Source organism: Apteryx mantelli, chromosome 4, assembly GCF_036417845.1.
Source record: "Apteryx mantelli isolate bAptMan1 chromosome 4, bAptMan1.hap1, whole genome shotgun sequence".
Classification (NCBI taxonomy): domain Eukaryota; kingdom Metazoa; phylum Chordata; class Aves; order Apterygiformes; family Apterygidae; genus Apteryx; species Apteryx mantelli.
The window spans coordinates 48,810,552-48,830,390 of NC_089981.1; the positions used below are offsets into that span (position 1 = coordinate 48,810,552).

General features: G+C 37.1%; 1 protein-coding gene across 2 annotated transcripts in view; it reads right to left on the minus strand.

The window, feature by feature from the left end:
- Positions 1–1,319: 1,319 nt before the first annotated feature.
- Positions 1,320–19,839, minus strand: part of TTBK2 (tau tubulin kinase 2) — an 89,071-nt gene continuing 70,551 nt past the window's right edge. For both annotated transcript variants that reach the window (XM_013959460.2, XM_067296501.1), the window contains 3 exons: positions 10,449–11,719; positions 6,299–9,543; positions 1,320–1,926 (listed from right to left, as the gene is read on the minus strand). In XM_013959460.2, coding sequence (XP_013814914.2) covers positions 9,075–9,543; positions 10,449–11,719 — 1,740 coding nt within the window. In that variant the 3' untranslated portion in view covers positions 1,320–1,926; positions 6,299–9,074. The remainder of the gene's footprint in view (positions 1,927–6,298; positions 9,544–10,448; positions 11,720–19,839) is intronic.

The following is a 19,839-nucleotide window of genomic DNA, read 5'->3' on the forward strand; positions in this document are numbered from 1 at the left end:
TAGGATCCATATTTACATAAAATTTTAGACAGAGAAAGACACTGAGCTACTTGTCTCCAGTACAGAATGTGTAAATTTGTTATGTTGATCTTCATACAGCTGGCTTGCTATTTCTTTGTGTGCCCACATGACCAAAGGATGGTGATGGGAACGCTAGAAGCACACACCCTCCAGAAGCATGCCATTACGTTTTTGTCTGCTCTTAACTCAAGATTAAACATCATTTTCTTGCAATGTTTCTGAGTAAGTGAATTCCTGATATGCTTCCTGTTGTGATTTGAGCTATTTATATAAATGACAACAGGTAATGACCGGGTCATGAAGATTAATGGAAGTACTGCCAATGGTTTGAACAGGGGCAGAGCTGGCCTCTAATTTGCCTTATATACATGGCATAACAAAGCTAAACGATGATAAAGCTGAGAAAGGGAATTTTCTCCAATTCTTCTGGACTTTCCTGAAAATCTTGTTCTGCAGGGCAAAGAAGAGGCAATATTTTCTACTGCATAAAAGGACTAAGACATGCATGCACACAGATCACATACAAATCGTGATGACAATATACTTTGATCTATTTTACTAGAAAGAGAAATGAAAGGATCTTGGAGGAAACTAAAGCAGAGCAGCTGGTAGTTTAACACTGCATTTCCAGGAACACAAACTGTTCAGATTCAATAACAACCTCGGTTTATTCATTTCTCTGCTATCTGCAGCCTAAGTGTATTGTGCAGATGGTAAAGCTGGTCTTCTCAAGAGTCTGTACAAGTCTAGAGTAACTATGTCCAGACAGCTGAATAACGGATAAGTGCCATCTCCAAAGAAATCCATCATGGAGGCCTCTGACTAAACAAGAAATTACAATTAAGGCTGTTAAAAAAAAAAAAAAAAAGTAGCTGGCCTTTCAGCATGATAAGGCTGGAATCTGTGCAGATCCTGGTCTGGCCAACAATCATTTATTGCTTGGCTGAATACAGAGAGCAGGGATAAGAACAAGAGCAAACGGAAAGGGAGGCAGGGTTGGGGACGAGGGTTGGGCTTTTCTAATCTTACTATTATACAACACATCAAACTACCAAATCAGTAAGACCTCCGTTGGTCCAATCATTCGAGCTTGCAATATGAAATATCTGACTCTTGTTGCATTAGTACCAAAAGAAACTTCTTACTTTTTGCTTTCTTGTAACAAAAAAAAGATCACAACCAATGCTTTATCTCTCCATTTAAAGTGCAGGATTAAAATAATAAAGGAACTGTATTGGAAAAACAATTTGACCGATGCTTTATAAATAGTAAAATCATCATACAAACACAGTCGAGGATTGGAGTTTTGCATGCTGAATGAATATTTTATTTAGAACCGGTTTATAAAAATAAATACAAAATAATTTGAAAACAGAACTTAAAACATTGTACAAAGCCTTGATATGGTACAAATGGGAAAATAAATAATTACACCTTTATGTACAAATGACCATTACAAGGGCATTAACTCTTCATGTTCTTGGGTGCCTGAGCAAACTTAAAGAAAAAGATGGCTTAGAAGATTTCCAAGGAAGGGGAAGGGAACTGCAATTATTGAGCATGAGAATTTGAATGATTCAACATTTGTCTCCCTCTATGGCAACAAACAACCTCTGGGAACAGCCTTCCACTTAATTTAATCATGCCACAGATTTTATTCTTGAGTACTTAATTTCTTACAGAACAACAACATCCTATTTTTAGTTAATACACAGATTTTATTCTTTGTGGTATTGCCCAGAGATTTTAGATTAGCAGACATTGGTTCACAGCTTCAAAAATTCAGTGCTTGTCTGAAGGCATTGCTGGTGATCTCCTTAATTTGTTGGTTTGGATATTCATAAGAAAGCATTTGAAAATCAACATCTGTTAGCACAAACACGGCAGCTTGCCTCTGGGCTGATTCTATTTAAAAAAAAAAAGTCAGAAATTGGGGAAGAATTTCAAACTTTACTTTCTAGCCAAGGAAGATAAGGAGGATGCAGAGAAGGCTGCTAGGCAACCAACACAGCGCTCCACTCAGAAAGAAGAAAAAGACATGAAATAAGCTGAAAATAGCAAAATGAAGAGAAGAGAAGAGAAGAGAAGAGAAGAGAAGAGAAGAGAAGAGAAGAGAAGAGAAGAGAAGAGAAGAGAAGAGAATTAAAGGCATTTGCCTAGCGTCAGACTTTTACAACCTTGCCTGCCATGCAGCAGGTGTGGGTTTAAAAGGATATAAAAGAATATGAAGGCAAGCAGACCAAGTTAATCATACTGTATCTTTTAGAGAGGGGTACAAGCTGCTCTGCTGCTATTATAGCCTCTTTATATAAGAGTTAGGTCAAAGATGCAGTGATCTCAAAAAGGAAACAAACACCTGTAACTCAAATGAATTCCAGCTGAATTCCTGCAGAGAGTTGTGGATGATCAGCAGCTCCTAGGAGTAGCCTACTTGTGGTATTGCTTTAGAAGAAACTGTGGACTGTGCACTTGAAAGCAAAAACTTCAAATCCACGTGTAATTATTTGTATGTAAAATTTTGTATTTTTACAAAAGTTCAAATTTTACACTAGACTAATGAGAATTCTGACATATCACAAACAAAAACAGAGAGACTCTCACCCTAACTTTTGGCACCTAAATTAACTGGTCAGCTGAACTTCCACTGTGCTCAGTAAAGAATAATAGGCTGCTCAGAGGTTGTTTCAGAGCACTCAGATTGAATTCCTGCTCTGAACTGCTCTCTGTAGACCATTCCCCTATCTCCGCTACAAGAAGAATTAAGACCGGTCAGCTGAGTACTCAATATACGTCCTGTTGTCCCTCCAAAGCTCTAGGTAACCTCCAATTCAAGTTCCAGTGCCCGACCGCACTTGCAGTTCAGAATTTTCTCTTTGCTAAATTTGTTGTAAAGGTCACAAGGTTATTTCTGAATTAATATGGAAGAACTCTCTTAAAAAGGAAAATATGTCACTTCTGTAGATATCCCACATAAATGCCAAATAGTTTGGAAAGTCAGTAGCTGATGAAAACCAGCATCTATTATCCTGGAAAAGTATAAAGTACTAGAGATTTTGTCACTGTTACTGTAAGAGAGATTTCATTACTAACAGTGGAGAGAAAAATCAGTCTGCACATTCAAACTTGGATGGCTAGAGCAATTGCTAAGTTAATACATTTAGACTTTAAAACAATACATTCCTATGCATTTTTCCTTTAAAAAGATCTCAGAAGTTAATATTAAAAAGCCTGATTATTTAAACCACAGGAAAATGAGGTTTGCTGTTACTGTGATTAAATAAACTTTTCTGACAGTATCTTAAGATAAATTCAGAAAGTTATTACACGGTCCAGTTTAACTTTTATATCATTTCTCTTTTACAAATGTTATGTGCAGGGGAAAGGAAGACTGGTTTCAAGTGGAGTGGTGAGGTATTCTTGTGAGGTGTATGTGTTTATGTGATTTGCACGTATTAGCTAAGAACTGTGTGACCCACACCTGCATATTGCACATAGCCAAAACATTGAACCTTGCTCCCTTTTACCAAAGTTACTTGTTACTGAAAATTGTGGGCAATATACATTTGAGCCAAAAGCAAACAAAAACCTTTAGTTCACTGCTACTTGATTAGCCAAAGAAGTAGAATAAAAGATTAAGCACTATTCCACAAGTTCCAGAAATAGTGAGCATCCAAAGCTCTTAACAGTTAAAGAAAGGAGTCACAGATAATTATCAAGGAGTTTATTTATATAGCTGTCACTTCTCTGACCATACTTTATAGTAGAAAAACATACAGAGAATGTGCCGTATGGAATTATGGCATTTATCTAAGATCTGAATCCTGCAGAAGATCCAAAACCCCTTGCTCATCAGAATTGACAAGATGGGCCCATGTGGCACTCACCATCTCACAGGATCAGTCCTGTATGAAAAAAAGTTAAGATCAATATTTTATGTCACTATGATAAGAAACCAAATGGAGTTTGAGTTCTCTTTCATTCTCCTATTCTTGGAAGATTCAATTCCTATCTCATTTAAAAATTGGAGGCACATTATCTGTAGTTTGCCATTAGCCCCTTTCAAGAAATTGAAATAATCACCTTCTGGCAGTTCTTCAGTCTTGTTACCAGAATTTATGCCTGGTAGTGTTCTGGAAAAATGTCTAAATCATTACTGAAAAAATCTGTTTACAGGAAAGAGTCTGTAGCATAAGTCTGGCATTGTCTATATTCTTGTTTAAGAGAAAAAGAAAAAAGTTTATAGGAGCGTTACAGTCAACCATTGCATAAATATTACAGCAATAAGAAGCGCTATAGGTGTTTTGCCCAAGTAGGACTGTAGGATCAGGCCTTGTAATATGGAAGAGAGACAGAATCAGAATTAGGGCGCAGCAAAATTCTTCAGGAGTAGTTCAGGAGGAGATCAGACTAAGTCAAAGCCCAATAGGCCTCAGTTAGCTCTGGCAAATGATTTCCAGCAAAGAGGATGCAATACCTGACACTGTTCGTATCTATACTTTTATATATGTATAAATATATATATGCACATATATGTTTTGGTATAGTACACAGTAAAGTACCTATATAAAGTGTGCATATACACACACACACATATGTACAAACACATATTTTAATATATACATATATGATCAATTGTTTGTTTCCCAGCTATAGTTAGTATAATAACTACAAAATGTAAAGGATAGATCTCTTGCAAATCTTTTCAGATGAAAAATCTTTCAACCCACCTTTAAATACACAGGACCAGATCCTCCCTTTTATATCATGACTGTTTTGTGAGGTATGATAGAAAGCTTGATCTCAGACATGCAAACTTCAAAGCAAGATTCTGGTCTACCCTTCCCAAGGGAGGACGTGGCTGGGGGCTGCAAGGAGCGCCCAGGGTCTCCCCCAATAGATTCCCCTCCTGAATAATTGTATCTACTAGCAGTGAAGACCCCATGTTGTTCCTGCCTTTGAGCAATGACATTTTTTATGCCCATCCTGCTCAAGCAGTAGATAGGTGCCTAGCATCATACTACTTGCCAGTGTTGCCATCTTCTGTTTTTCTGACACCTTCTGTTATTTTAACAGGGTTTTACTTAAGTGATAATTGGCATTTGGCATTAATAATGAATTTTATTAATATTAATACAGACTTTTGAAAATGTAACCTAAATTCATGATATTATGCAATTGTAGCACAAAAGTCTGTGTGAAATGTTGAACGTTTTTAGCTTCTACATTATTTAAAGGTTTTTACCTTCTATGCTATTTAAAGGATCCATACATAAAGTTCCTTAAAAATGCCCCAAAGTGCTAGCCATTGAGGAGCAAAGAGGTTTTATCTCCAAACTCCCTCATGTGGTTAAAAAAAGACCTCCAAAAGTAATTGAAATACCACAGTTCCAAAGTCAAAGACAAAATGTGCAAGAAGCACTTGCATCCACCACATATCATGGCTCCACTGCACTGCACTCCAAAGAAATGGAGATCAGGCTTGGAGAGGACAAAGCAGCAGCTTCCTGAATTACACTGCCTCCCTGGCTAAAATCCCAGTGTAAGTCACTGCAGGCTATGCAGAATGACTGTACCTGTTCCGTACCTTGGAGAAGACTCTTCCCCTGCTTCTAAAATTTTGCTGTAGATGTCCTCCATAAACCATGCATGCAGACTTGGCACAAGGGCCACACACTTACATACTGGTGTTTTTAAATCATAATAAGTTGCACATTCAAATGCTGGAACTTAAGAGTTCTACAGCCCCCCTAGAAATATTATAAAGGTGATAATTATATGTGTGGTATCAGCTGACCATTATCTAACTACATTAACTGAGTGCTATACTAGTCTACAGTAAGCAATTTGGTAAACTTTAAGAGTGGTAACAAGCAACAGAAAGGTTTAGGGAAAGGGGTAGTTCAAGACAAAATTATTCACAACCACTCCTCCGTTCATATCTTCATGATTTTCTCACTAGATGATGCTGAATCTACATCCATCACCTAAATCCAAAGCAAAAGGCAACTGGGGATATACTGTCCTTTTACTTTTTATTGCACTGAAAAAAGGTTGGTCAATCATGATTCATCTCTCTCTCTCCATTTGGGCATAGTTTAATACTTTATATTGGCAAGTAGTTCAAGTACAAGTGAATTTCTACAATACTGATATATTTTATGTAGTTATATGCAACAACGCACAAGTCAGCATTTTTGGTGAGATCACGAAAAAACGCTTAGATGTTATATTCTTTCTCAGCTGTAAAGCAAATTATTCTTACAATAGCAGCAATGACCTGTTTTTGGATCCTGCTACGCATGGGGAGAAAATATAAACACCTCAACTTCAGTATTTCAGGGGAGGATGCATAAAGTTGGTACCCACTAAAGCTGACCATGTTAATGTAGGAATGAGCTCTTAGGACCATTAACGAATGCTCTTCAGTAATGAGAGAGAGGGGAAGAAACAGAATCAGCAAATAATTCCAGCAGTACCCAGAGCAGAAATATCACAATGAGATCCAATTCTCTCTTTCTGTATACCATAAGAAAACATATGAGGAAAAGAGGAAGGAAAGGATGGAATTTGTTGTTGTCACATTCATCTATTAGGTATTCATTGACTGTCATTGCTCCCATATCATGAGCATTCATAGCAATTAAAACTCACATTATGAAATAAAAATGAATAATCATAAATCCTATTTGTAATCAAAAATAAAAATACCTTTGAGTCTCTCTTCCTGTTCATATGCAAATACACACACAGAATATTAAAGAAAGAAAGACAGTTGCAAGACAAAACACTGGCTTGTTGAGAAATCAGCAGTCCTTCCATCTTGTACCAAGCCTTGTAGCAGGCCATTGGACTTGGTGCATTCCGGAAAAAAAATTCAGGAAATAGGAGATGCAGTGCCAAGAGTATTCAGAAACTAACAGAAAGGGAATGGTATCTTTTATGGTCCATAAGTTACAAATGAAAAATGAGAAAGTGTGAGTTTATATAAGCATATGTATGTATATATATATATTTATAAATATTTATATTATATAATTTACCATGAGGACATGCAATTATTGGTATAGCACCTATTATACAATATAATACAAAGGAATAGGACTTTCCAATAGTACAGTTTCTTCAGAAAAAGCAGATATACCCTATCTATTGCATTCCTCTGTAGTGCTTGAAACCTGAATGAAATTAAGGTTCCACACTGTGCTACATTACGTATGGGGAACAATATACATATTCATAGTAAGAAAAAAATCAACATAGTCTGACAGAGCAAGTGAAATTCAGTGCAGCTCCAGGGCAGCTTTAATGCAGCATTAAAATACGTTAGCTCAGAGACAAAATATTCCCTTTTTAATTCAAAGGTATTCATTTGGCAGAGGTTAAATAAAAGAGCACAGATGCTGGCTGGAGAGGCAGGTGACTACAGCAAGCAGATCACTAACTGACAAGGCTCCTACACGAGCAGCCTCCCCAGCACAGGTATAGCTAGGAAATGCTGGCTGCATCTTCTTCATGCTTGCATTCCTGGGTGTTACTATTCTGACCCACTGTTCTCTTCTGAACATAGCAAAGGGTGCTATAGCTAAAGGGTTCCCTACAGAGATCCTGTACAGCACAAGAGTTTATTAAGCAACTACTAAAAAAAGTCGGAAAAACTAGACACCATGGACTTTACTGACAATGAAGCTTGGTTATCAAAGAATCATTTGGGCAAAAGAATGACAAGAATCCGACATCAAAAATACCTCAGACTTGCTTTCTATATATTTTACTTTCATGACTAATATTCTTACCCAGATTCTGTAAGGGTTTGAGTATATTTTTGTTACCTACAATCTACCAAGTTCACAATTTAGACACTCTCCTTATCTCTGAGAACACAGGCATGTTTCATCTTTCATGTGTATATAAATGAATAAAAAGCAAAAACAGGTTGGTAATTGTCTCTGCTCTTTTCAGCTTGTTAGCTTGGATTTAATAGCAAGATATTGACATTATGAACAAGATCAATGGCTTAAGTGGTTCATAACTAATGGAATAACCATAGCCAGCAGTACTAGAGGGATCTTTTTGTAGCTGGGTAAGGGAAAAACAGATACTTTCTGTTTCCCGTTTCTAACTTCTGTTCTAACATATATTGCAATTTATTGCAAATCTGCAACATCCTGCAGAGTACAGACATCATCCTTCTCTCATCTCCCAAACAAGGTTTTTTTTTTCCAAATTCTACAGAATTCTGGTTGAAGAACCCCACTACGACTCCCAAGGAAATATGAGAGATGGAGCTAAGAATTAGCTTCTTGGATCCTAATTAGTACTAAAGAAATGTTCTACAGAGCATTGCTATAAAAACATCTTGACAAGTGTTAATACTCATTCTTAAAATGTGATCAGTCTCGAGAAGGAACAAGGTATATGATACTTCTTTATGTAAGGAATTCTGTGCTGTAGCAGATATGGGACAAGATGAGCACTGAGCAACTCAGAGATGTGTGCAGATCAAAATGGAAGAGACTCATAAGGTAGAAATACCATCATCTTCCAAGTCATGTGCTTATTTAAAACTACAAATACTTGCCTGAACGGTACTTATCTCCCCAGTGGTGGTGTCATTTTGGGAATAATGGTTTCAGGTTTTCTTACTTACTCCTTGAGTTAGGCCTTAAATAATTAGGCCAAATCTTCTAGCTAGGCAAACTAAAAACATAGAAATAAATACCCTTTTAAAACACTCACCTTAGAAATATTTTAAACTTTAAATACATTGCACCTCTTCAACTAACTAGCCATTCTTTCCCTGGCCTTTACCTCACCTCCCCCGATCTGCTTGCTGCCTGTCCTTAGGCAATGCCTGGCCACTCATTTACACAGTATGTTATGTCATGAATAGTTTATGATGTTTACTTTCTTTCAAAAGCGCAGATTCAACACCTTTTTTTTTTCTTTTTTCTTTTTTTTTAAGTTTTTTGATTTTTTTTTTTTAAATACACAGTACACAGACACAACATGCATCGAATTTAGGAGGAGGCTTTACAACTGTCAAGGCCCAGTTCCTATCTGCTAAGCTTACTGGCTGATTTGCTCTTTCCCGTGGGAGTTTTAGTGTTTGGGGAATGGTGGAAGGAACTGCCAGATCCTTTCAGCCCATTCTTGCTCGGTTTGCTGCAGCAATGCTCTTGTTGGCAGGATCTCCTAGAAGATGACGAGCCTGAATGGCTAGGAGGTGACTTACTCCTCCCAAGATGCGGGGATGAACTCCTCTGATCATGATGGGATCTCCCAGGCCGGGACGGAGAAGAACTGGCAGTACGGGGTAAGGAAGAGCTCCTAGGCGAGGCACTGGGACTGCGTCGGGGGATGACAGGGCTTTTGGGTGGTGTTTTTGGACTATGTGGAGATCCTGGACTCTTACACTGAGTAGAACTCCTCGGTCTTTGAGATCCGTTCTGTAGGATTTGAGCCAGACGCGAGATAAGATCCGAGTCCGAGCTGCTACTCCCTAGGACTCTGTATCTGCGTAACCTTGAGAAGAAATGAAAAAAGATTATTTCTGTCCTCATCTATTCACAAAAGTTCATATAGAAATGCAGTATCAGACATCTGGATCTGAATTTTCCTATAAGATAGAAGTGTTTTGGATTTAGATTTTGGCCTGTGTGTAGTTCACATCAACACGGTATTTTCTATTTGCATAAACTCAGTCACAAAAACAGTCTAAGCATTCACAAGAAAAATGAATTTTCCTGATGGTACTGGAGTGAGTACACTGAAGCACAGTGCTTATCACCTCTGTTGGAGGGGTACAACCATTCCTGTACACCATCTGTACATTGTATACACAATTAAAGGATGACAAGGCCCACCACAACTTCCTTCAGAATATTTTTGATTATATCAAAACTCTCCTTTTCCTGATAATCAAGGCACTGAAGAAACTAGACCATGGTTGTCTATATACAGAACTGGTAAAGGAGGGCTTCTAGATTTCACTCTGCCCTCCAGTAACTAGCTGTTTTTACTTAGCCATTATGTGAACATATGTAATTAATTTAATGCTGATGGCTGAAATATCCAAACCGAAATACTTAAAACTTCTGAAATAAGAATAGTTTAATTTTCAAAGGGGCTGGATATGACAGATCCTATTGATTTCTATGGGTTTGTGATTCTGACCCCACTTTTTAAAGAAGGTTAAATAAAGTGACTTTCTGATAAAGTTTAGTAGTGAAGCAGGCACATTCTTTTGTAACAACCTCTCCTCACTCATCCCCAAACAAAGTAAGATTTCTCCGAGAATTCAAGCCCAGCCTTTTTAAAAAATTAGTTTACAAAGGATGGAACATCTACATGATTACCTACTGCATATTTACTGCAGTCTAGCTCAAATCCATTTTCAAACAGACTACCTATTATTTTCTCTGTATTACCTAGCTTCTACCCCAGGCCTAGGAGGCGGTTTTCCTGGTGGGGGCCGAGGAAAGAACTGAGCTGAACTCGAACTGGTGACTTGATCAGTGGTAGCCCAGGATACTGGCCTTGGAATCTTGCTCTTTCTGGACTGATGGCTGCTTGGAGATAAAGAACTGTCTTCCATCTGCTTGCTGAAATGAGAGTCCAGTGTTAACCTAGAAAATGAGGATAAGACATCATCCTCAGAAAATGGTACTGGAGCAGCAGCCATTTTTTCCTCCAGTGACTTGTCGGAGGCACTTGAGAGGTCACCAAGGAAAGATTTGAGCTGTCTCTTTTCCACAAGCAGTCTGACCAAGTCTGTCTGATGGGCCTTTTTTAGAAGAAGCTTTTCCTTTGCTGAAACAGGAGAAGAGGACTCTGACGTTGAGTCTATCTCTTGTGCTAAAACTGGGATTCGGCTCTGCCTGAACACAAAAGGAGATTTAACTAAGTCCTTTTTAGATCGATGAGAATTCTCATTCTCTGAAATGCAGTGGAATAACTCTCCATTTCTGGGAGCATTTTTCTCCTTTTTGTCCTCCTGGTGCAAAAAAGTAGTAAGGGCCACCTGGTGGCATTGCAAGTCTTGGATATGGACTTCTTTCTTATTATCATGAAAACCATTCTCCTGAACTGGTGCCTTTCTGCTTGCCTGTCTATTAGCATGCGAATTGATAAGTCTTGAGGGAGAAACTTCTGGTGTTTCAGGTGCTATTGACTTCAGAAGTTCATCTTGATTTGGCACCAAGGAGAGAGGCCTTGGCTTTGATTCTTCAGCAGCTTCAGTATTAGTTAGAGGTTCTTCCTCCACAGATTTTGAGTTTCCTGGCAAAGAAGAATTTTGTTCTTTGCTTAGCATTTCATTGGCATCCTCAGAAACCACTGGAAGCCTGTCTTCCTCAGATTCTACAGGAAGATTTTCAAGTTCTTTCTCTTCCTGTCTCCTGCTATGTGGTTCAGGTAGGTCCTTTTGACCACAGTCCAGGAGTTTGACAAATTCTTTGACGTGTCCATCCCTTTCAAGCACCTCTTGGCTGATATGAAGTACCAAGTCTGGTCTGCTAGCACTAGTTGGAAGTGCATCTTCTGTCACAACCAAACCTGGCAAATTTTCCTTTGGAGAGGAAAGTTCCACAGTGTGTTCCATAGACTGAGCATCCTGGTCTCTTTTCTCTAGCTGGTGGCCATAATGAAAGCTCTCAGAAGCAGACTGCGTGGATGCCACTGAAGGTCTGGGTATTGTTATCTGCATTAGAAAATTAAAGAAGGAGAAGGTGAGAAATGCAGGAATATTATGTTATATAGATAACATTCTTCAAATTGCATTTTGGATGCCATGTTTTCAAGATACGTTATATAATGATTCCTATGAATCATGATGCTCAAGAATACCTGGTTTCACAAATTACATCTAGATAATTATATCATCTCAAGACAGAAATGTGTGACAGGTAAAAACAAACAAAATCTTAGTGGAAAAGTTGCAATTACCAATGAACCTCCTGAAAAAGAGACACAGCCTAAGAGGTAAACTTTTTACTACTTTATTATTTTTAATATTTTTTAGAAGAAAAAAAAAAGATTTATATAAACATGAAAGCTTTAACAAATACACAACGATACTGTTTAAACAAGTACAGAAGACAAAGAACAGTGTTTTACAAACTAAAATTAAAGCACTGATGTCCAGATTCAGGAAGGGACCTAAACTGAAATTTAGGCAGAACTTACTTAGTTAACAAAACAATTCATAAAAACCTTATGTACCCAGTTGAATACATTAGTACCCATAATACCACAACACTTATATTGTGTTCAGAAAACTTTCCTGAGTGTCCAAATTTTAGCTACTTCCTTCCCTAGAGATGCCTATGTCTTGTTTTAACCAAGCAGGTCAGGAATTTTCCTTAACCTTAAGTCATTAGAAATTCACAAACTAATTATTCACATATCTAAATCCCCCGAGCGGTCCAATCCAATAGGTAAGCTTAAAGCAGTCCTAAAACCCATGTATGGAATTGATTCAGGGTCACTTTAAAAAAAAGTTGGTTATGATGAATGCTGCCTCTGGTACATAGCTTAAATGTTAGTGCACATGTCCAGGAAATGGGAAACCTGCATTCGTGCCACTCCCCAGCCTGAGGGACATAAACCCTCTTCCCCCACTTCCCATCAAGAATGGACAAACGAGGACAGGGATGCTTTTCAGCTTTCCCACTGGAGCTGGGCCACTGTACAGAAAAAAATGCTAGTCATGAGGTCAGAGGGTGAGAGAACACACACACAAGCCAAAGGAGCTTTACCTCTATGGTCAAATTCTGGCTTATACATACTGGACTGAGTCACTTGATAAAATGAATAAACAGGAATAAATGCAGGGGCTACCCTTATACTTTCCTTTATGGGGATACAGAGTTCAGCTCCTTGTTTGCACTTGTATTCTTTAGCCTCATGAATCTGACATAGTTGTGAGTTTGTAATACTCAGCAGAAAGTGGAAAAGACTGGAATTTGGGTTTGGACATAGAAACCTTCTTGACGGTAGAAGAGAAGACTAATGATGGTCCAATTCCAACGCTGCCAGGATTCTACAGTGTTACAAGACGGATTTCACTTGAACTCATTGCAGAAATTATCTAGAAGTGCTGCTGAGCTTCACAGGCTTAGTGGGCTACCAAGAGCTAGCATATTGGTACCACTAGATGGTAGAAAGCAAGCTCATCTATCAGGACCTGTCACAATTTATACTGTATACTCAAACTTCACAAATGCAAAAGAACTTTCCAAAATAAGAAATGGTAACTGATAGTGAAGGGCATATACTCCCATGGGAAATCTGAATATAATAGCTGTATTGAAATTATTGCTGGTTTTGTACATTTTCTTCAAAAAATCCTGTATAACAAAGAATTTCCATCATTATCAGTTCGCATTTACCTCCATGTAACACAAACATTCAGCTGATACTATAAATAGTTTACAAGAACAAAACATGAAACATAAAGCAGACTTTGGCATAAAACTTGAATAAAGACAGAACAATTATTTATGGTAACAAAATTATTCCTATATTGTTAAACATAGTCTAATATACCTAATGGATTTTTTGCACTTTAACCTAAGAAGCGTGGAATCAAGAGGTTATGCATTTGCAGAAGTTTTCAGAGGACCACTGAATCTGGAGGAAAGGTTTTTTGCAGTTTCATAGATGGGATGAGCTGTTCAGCTATTGAAAATGGTATTTTCACTGGATTAAAAAAAATAATAATAATAAAAAGGTAAAGGGTTTTCCCAAGTAGAACCAAGTTGTCTGTAGCATCTGTCCTAAGTTGAGACTTACTGGAGCAGGGAAAGAAAAAAAGAAGAAAAAAACCCAAACAAACAAACACTGAGACCTCCAGCAAGAGATTAATTTTTGTCTCCCCGATAATTTGTTTTCAATTTTGGACCAGCACAGTCCCATCATGGGTTCCTCTTTTTTGCTGAATTAAAGTGGCACATTGAGAAACAAATTGAAGTTACTTAAAGGAAAACACTCCTCCTCATCTCTTATTCTCAGTCTGGTTCCTTCCTCTGAAAGGAACACTACTTCCCTTTCTGCGTTAGAGTCTTTCTTACTTCAGAAGCTTCTTTGAGAGAATCCATGCATATCAATTCAGCCACAGAAAACAAAGAGGAAGTAGAAATTTTTGAAAAAGCGCTCCTTTCCAGTAAGATTAAAATCTTACTAACCCTGTAAGATTTCTATGGCTAATTGTGCCAATTTTGTTCAACGCTGAAACTGAGAAACAAAGATTACAATGTGATGTGGACAACTCATCTAAGCAGCAAAATATGTGGGGAATAGAATTTAAATTGCTAACTATCAGCTTACTATGATAATCAGCTGGTAACATTATCTACCCGATTGTCATAATTCCCACGCTTCAAAAGAAGTTATGTGATACAGTAGATTACTGAAAAAGGCTGAGACAATATATGGAACAATGAACTAGAGGTTTTCTTTCTGAAATATTTAAATGAAATTATTGCCATCACGATCCTGAATCCTTCGGCCTCCCCAGAATAATTTCATGATTCTTTCTTGATTTCTCAGATTAGCACTTGAATGACACAAGAAATTAGACTGCATTTTCTTTGAGAAACTTTACAATACGGTGAGTGGGATGTTAATTAGGAAAAAGAACAAAACAACAACAACATAAATCTACTAGACATCTCATATGACATCTGACAAACTTTCCTCCCTTTAAACCTTTGACAGGCTGCAATAGCAAGCGATATACTTGGATGAAATCCTCTGTGAATGTACACAGCAAACTGCAGAGAAGTGAAATATAGGGGTTTGGTCTGCAAAGCTGGTAAGTCTCAAAGATCTAAAGGTGCGACTGTGGATGATGGTACAATATTGGCAGGTCAATATCTGACCTCTCAGCAACAGGTTCTTCCCTCCGCTCATGCTGTCCACTACTCCTACAGGCATGTCAAGTGCTGACAGGACTTCAGGCCTCTTAGAAACATGGTGTACAGGTCTGTTGTTCAGCTAATCCTGTCGTTATTTTCTAACTTCTCACATTAATAAACCACAAGCACATTACTTGCCATTCTGAAGACGCTTTAACCTTATCCATTTACTCTATAGAACTTCTTTCCTGTTTTAGAAAAGTTTTTGTATTTATGAGAACAAACCTCACGTATCTTTTCTCTTTTCCCTGCTTCTCCTCTTCATCCATTGTTAGCTTTAGAGCCTACATGCATTTAATTTCTCCTTCCTTGCACAACTATATACTGCTGCAAAGAAATTTGAATTGCAGATTGTATGAAAGAAAAAATAAAATGTTATTGCACTGTGCTGCAATTTACCGCTAGTGTTATTCTCACATGAATAAACCACCACTATGCCACTATGCAGATTTCAAATATATCAACTTCTGATGTTCATATCTGATTCCTATGAGCCAATGTCTAATTCTAGGTCATTGTTGTGCTATGCTTATACTTCCATTTTGCTAGCTGCACTATATTTTGGGGGGTTGTTTTTAAAGTAAAGGTACACATATTTTTCAGGTTCAAATGTCGACGTTAAAAAAGACCAACAAAACAATGCAAAATTGGGAGTATTCCTGACTTCCGATTCTCCAGTTACACAGTGAACCCACTCCTTTGTATGTTGTAATAAACTAAATACGGTTGTATCCAGTTACAAGACTGGCACTATATTTGCACATGCTGTCCACAGTTGTGGTACGCTTGCATGGGAAATAATCTGTGAACACTAAAATTTCCAAGCATCAGTCAAACATATCAGAAGAACTGATAAGATTGTGTAAATATAATTTTAATACAAATTCTCATTTCAGTAGGCATAAAATTGTTGAACGCAGAAAATTTCACTTGCAAACTCAAAGTCCAGCTAAACATTTTCTTAAAATCTGTCCTCAAAATTGTCAGGATCTTGTTGAAAGCATTATGGGTTTCCTCATGCCCATACTGTGTTAGCACCAATAGTAGTTACAATTCACATGAAGAACCAGCTGCTTTCAGTTTGCTTCTAAGCATGCTTAATAGATGTCCTTTACAGCAGCCAGATCTAGAGGTAGCAGTCTTGTCTATGTTAGGGTTCTTTCTCTTTCCTTTCAATGTTTTTTTACATTCTCTCCTTTATACACAAGGGTTTATAGTTGCAAAGTTTGGAGACGCAAAGGTGTCATTAGAATCCAGCTACTCCTTTAAAAACAAAATACCTAATACTTTTGGCAGCTCTTATGTTACACAGTTTTGCTGCTGAGAACAGGACTGATGATAAACGTAAAGTACAAACACTCAGCTGATCTATAGTATAATGTATGTTGCTAGTAAGGCATTTAAGCTCCTTAAAAATACTTACAGAGGCACTATCAATTTATTAATTCTGTTTTGGTTCTTAGCCTGGTAATATCAAGATTAGATACACCAATAAGCTAGCATCACTATAAGCAATTTGTGAGCCCTCTACACATACCATGTTCTGTGTTTAGAAGCTGACTGAAAGTAGTCAGAGCAGCTATACGTTTGTAGCCAGGCAAAGAGTAAGCAAGCCTACCTGTGGTTCATGTAGAGGAATGGGGTAGATATACTAATATACCTAAATACTAGAAATTTTGATTCAGTTTCAAATTTGTATTAATTCGCAAAAATTATATAGTGGTAGCTTAAAAATACTACATACCTCCTCTTAACCCCTGCCCTAATTTTAGTGGTTTCCTGATTTTCCCTATTTTAAAAGGTTCTCTCCTTCTTCCATATGAAAAATCTATATAACCAGCAGAAAATGCTAAAATGCCAAAATTCACAAACTTTAAATAAATAATTTTTTCCTGTTACTCTAGTTGGACTAATATCATGTGGGATTTTAATGATAGCAGACAGAACATTTTATGAGAGAAATACATCTCAATTATAGATTTCCTTATAAATGATATTATAGATAACATCTACAATTATATATGCAATAAAATATTTATGATGTGATATAGATATCTTAATTACAGATCAATTCTATTTTTATTACATTGGAAATAATTGATAGACCTTGACCATTATGCACTGAATTGTAACTACCTAATTATTTTGCATAGGTCACTGTGTGAACTGTCATCATGGAAACATTTTTTGACACCAGAGTTAACCATTTCTCCCTGGGAAATTCCACAGACAATTTAACTTTCCTGAAACAACTTTACTTGTCCTATGTTAATGAAAGTGTGATGGTAGGCAAATGTACTACACAACATATGTTTGGGATAAGATTTTTAAAAATGTAATAAAAATTGATCATATCAACGATAGACAAGAATAGATGAACCATACAGTTATGAATTCTGAGAATCTTAGAAGTACTGTGGATTCCAGTGGATTAATAAAAATTTTAATAATTATATATTTTTCCTCTCCTCTTATTTTTGGTCCACCCTTCCATGCACACTACCAATAATAACTGTATGCAGATGTTTTTACTAAGGGTAATTTACTACACTGATCTTCGCTATGACTTTTCCTCTACTGCTGACAGAGAAAGCTGGAGCAGGGGAATGGCCAAGAGGATCCTGTCACTGAAAATGGAAGTGTTCTCCACAGGCAGTACACAATTTGAAAAGATTTAACAGGTTCATACTGACTGTGTTGTTGTCCTTAACTGTTTCTTCATTAATTTACAACTTGGAAAGCTTCCACTGGAAGCACAGCTAACCTAATATGCTATAATTCTTAATTCTTCTTTACACCAAACAGATGTGGAAAAAGTACCTGAAGACTTTCCCTCTCCTTCAGCCAAAAGGCCACCAAGCTTTGTAGCTAGCATTTACATTTCTGCATATCAAGCAATTGCATCTGCCACTTGGACACAAGCAGCAAATAAGAAAACTTTCTGTTTGTTTGCTTTAGAAAATTGTATAGATGAAAACTGTTCACAAAACATCACTATCAATATGAAATCCAATGGCTTAAAAAAATTGAACCAACCTGTGGGGTTTTTAATGTGTCTTTGGGATGCTTCCCCCCCGTTTCTAAAACACTACTTCCTTATTATTTCCCTTTTTATGTGTTTCTGTATGAAAAAACACATATCCCAGAGAAACTTACTGACAAAGAAAACAGTGACATTATAATTAGTGATCATATGCTGATTTCCAGCCTTTTCGAAAAACCTAGCAGTAACCACTGAAAACAATAAGAACTCTGGATCTCAGCTGTCCTCTGAATCTGGTCATAAGCATTATCAAGCAGTCTGAGCCATCAAATGCCAGAGTTCTCGTTCCTTATGACGTTCACTGATGATGAGTGGCAGCTCTAACATTACGGCAACATAAATTTCAGAGTAGAAGTTACTGAAAAATTAACAGCACTCTCAATAATGGAGCTGGCATAATTTCTGTACATTTTCCTTACTTAGCAAAACCAAATCCACTTGCATATATGAAACCGTTTCAGTAAAGGGGAGAAAGGAAATTCCATAAGCACCAAAATCAGAACCCTTTGCGCTACAGCCAGCTTTAAACATAGATTCACTGACCAGAGAAAAGCTTTTCCCTCTCCTTCCAGGGAGCCACATCTATTTGAAAATGTAGCATGTCTTGAAACTTAAGTTCTAAAGAGGATGTTGGACAAATACATCCATCCCTGACATTTTTAACGGGAAAGTACAGTCCAACTAGAGTTTTAGCTAGCTGAGTTCTAATGCAGTCCTAATGCACGTGACAACTTCAAGTTAACACTGCTAATAAATTAAAAATCATGTTAAAAGCACACTGTAACAAGAGAGGAGTATCTTGGACTTTTATTTGTCTTTTTGTGTGTTTTGAAGGGGTTTATTAAATGTGGTAACCAATGTAAATATTCATCTCTTGCTATTGCAGACTAGTGAAACCTGCCAAAATTAATTCATGAAAATGGCAAAATTTCACAACAAATACGTGCACTCCTGGCTGATAAACCTACAACATCCAAAATAAAATGACAATTATAAGCGATATGCATTCTTTCTCTCACTATCCCTTGAACATGTCAAGAAGTCTTACCTTATTCTTCCATAGGTCCCTGAATTCCAGTGAGATGCTTAAAAATTAAGGTAAATTTTTCAACTCAGAGCAGTATATTATATCTTATCTTGGATATGAATAGTAAGTACATCATGGCTTGCATTTCCATAGCATCTTATATGGGAAGATTTCAGAGTATTTTGTAACTAATATAACTAGATAATAATTAAAAAAAATGTATGAGTAAGGTGGATTAGTAGGAAAACTAAAAATAGGCCAAAATAGTTGTAGAAGTGCTAATTAATTTTGATCACTTAACCCGAGAAACACAGATAATTATTCCCTAACACAGTGAATAATCAGACCACAAAATCATTGAATTAAAATCAGCCCTCTTGTATTTGTCTCAATAAGAACTCCAGAAAAAAGGATATGTCAAGATGACATGTGAAACTGAAATCCATCTCTATTAAGGGCTTAATTTTATTATAGAGCAGCCAGTTCTGAAGCATTTTAGATGGCTGCCATGCCTGGAAGAGGTGTTTACTATCTTATTGAAGAACTAAAGCTGAGAAACTGTAAAGATCAAAATCTGAGGTCACTGATTTTGACTGTTTCTCAAGAAACAGTTATACATTTAGCACAGCATCTACCGTAAGCAATCTCTTCATATACAGCTCTGGCCACTTGTTACTGCATTCGCACCATGTTTTCCATCGCCCTTGCACAACAGTCTGTGCAGTCCTCTGACAAGCAGAGTTCAGAGAACTTGTCTGGCTGAAAAATTCAGAGAAAGAAAGAAAGAGTTTATTTTTTAGGAATATTTGTTGTACAATTTGACCATGCTGTAT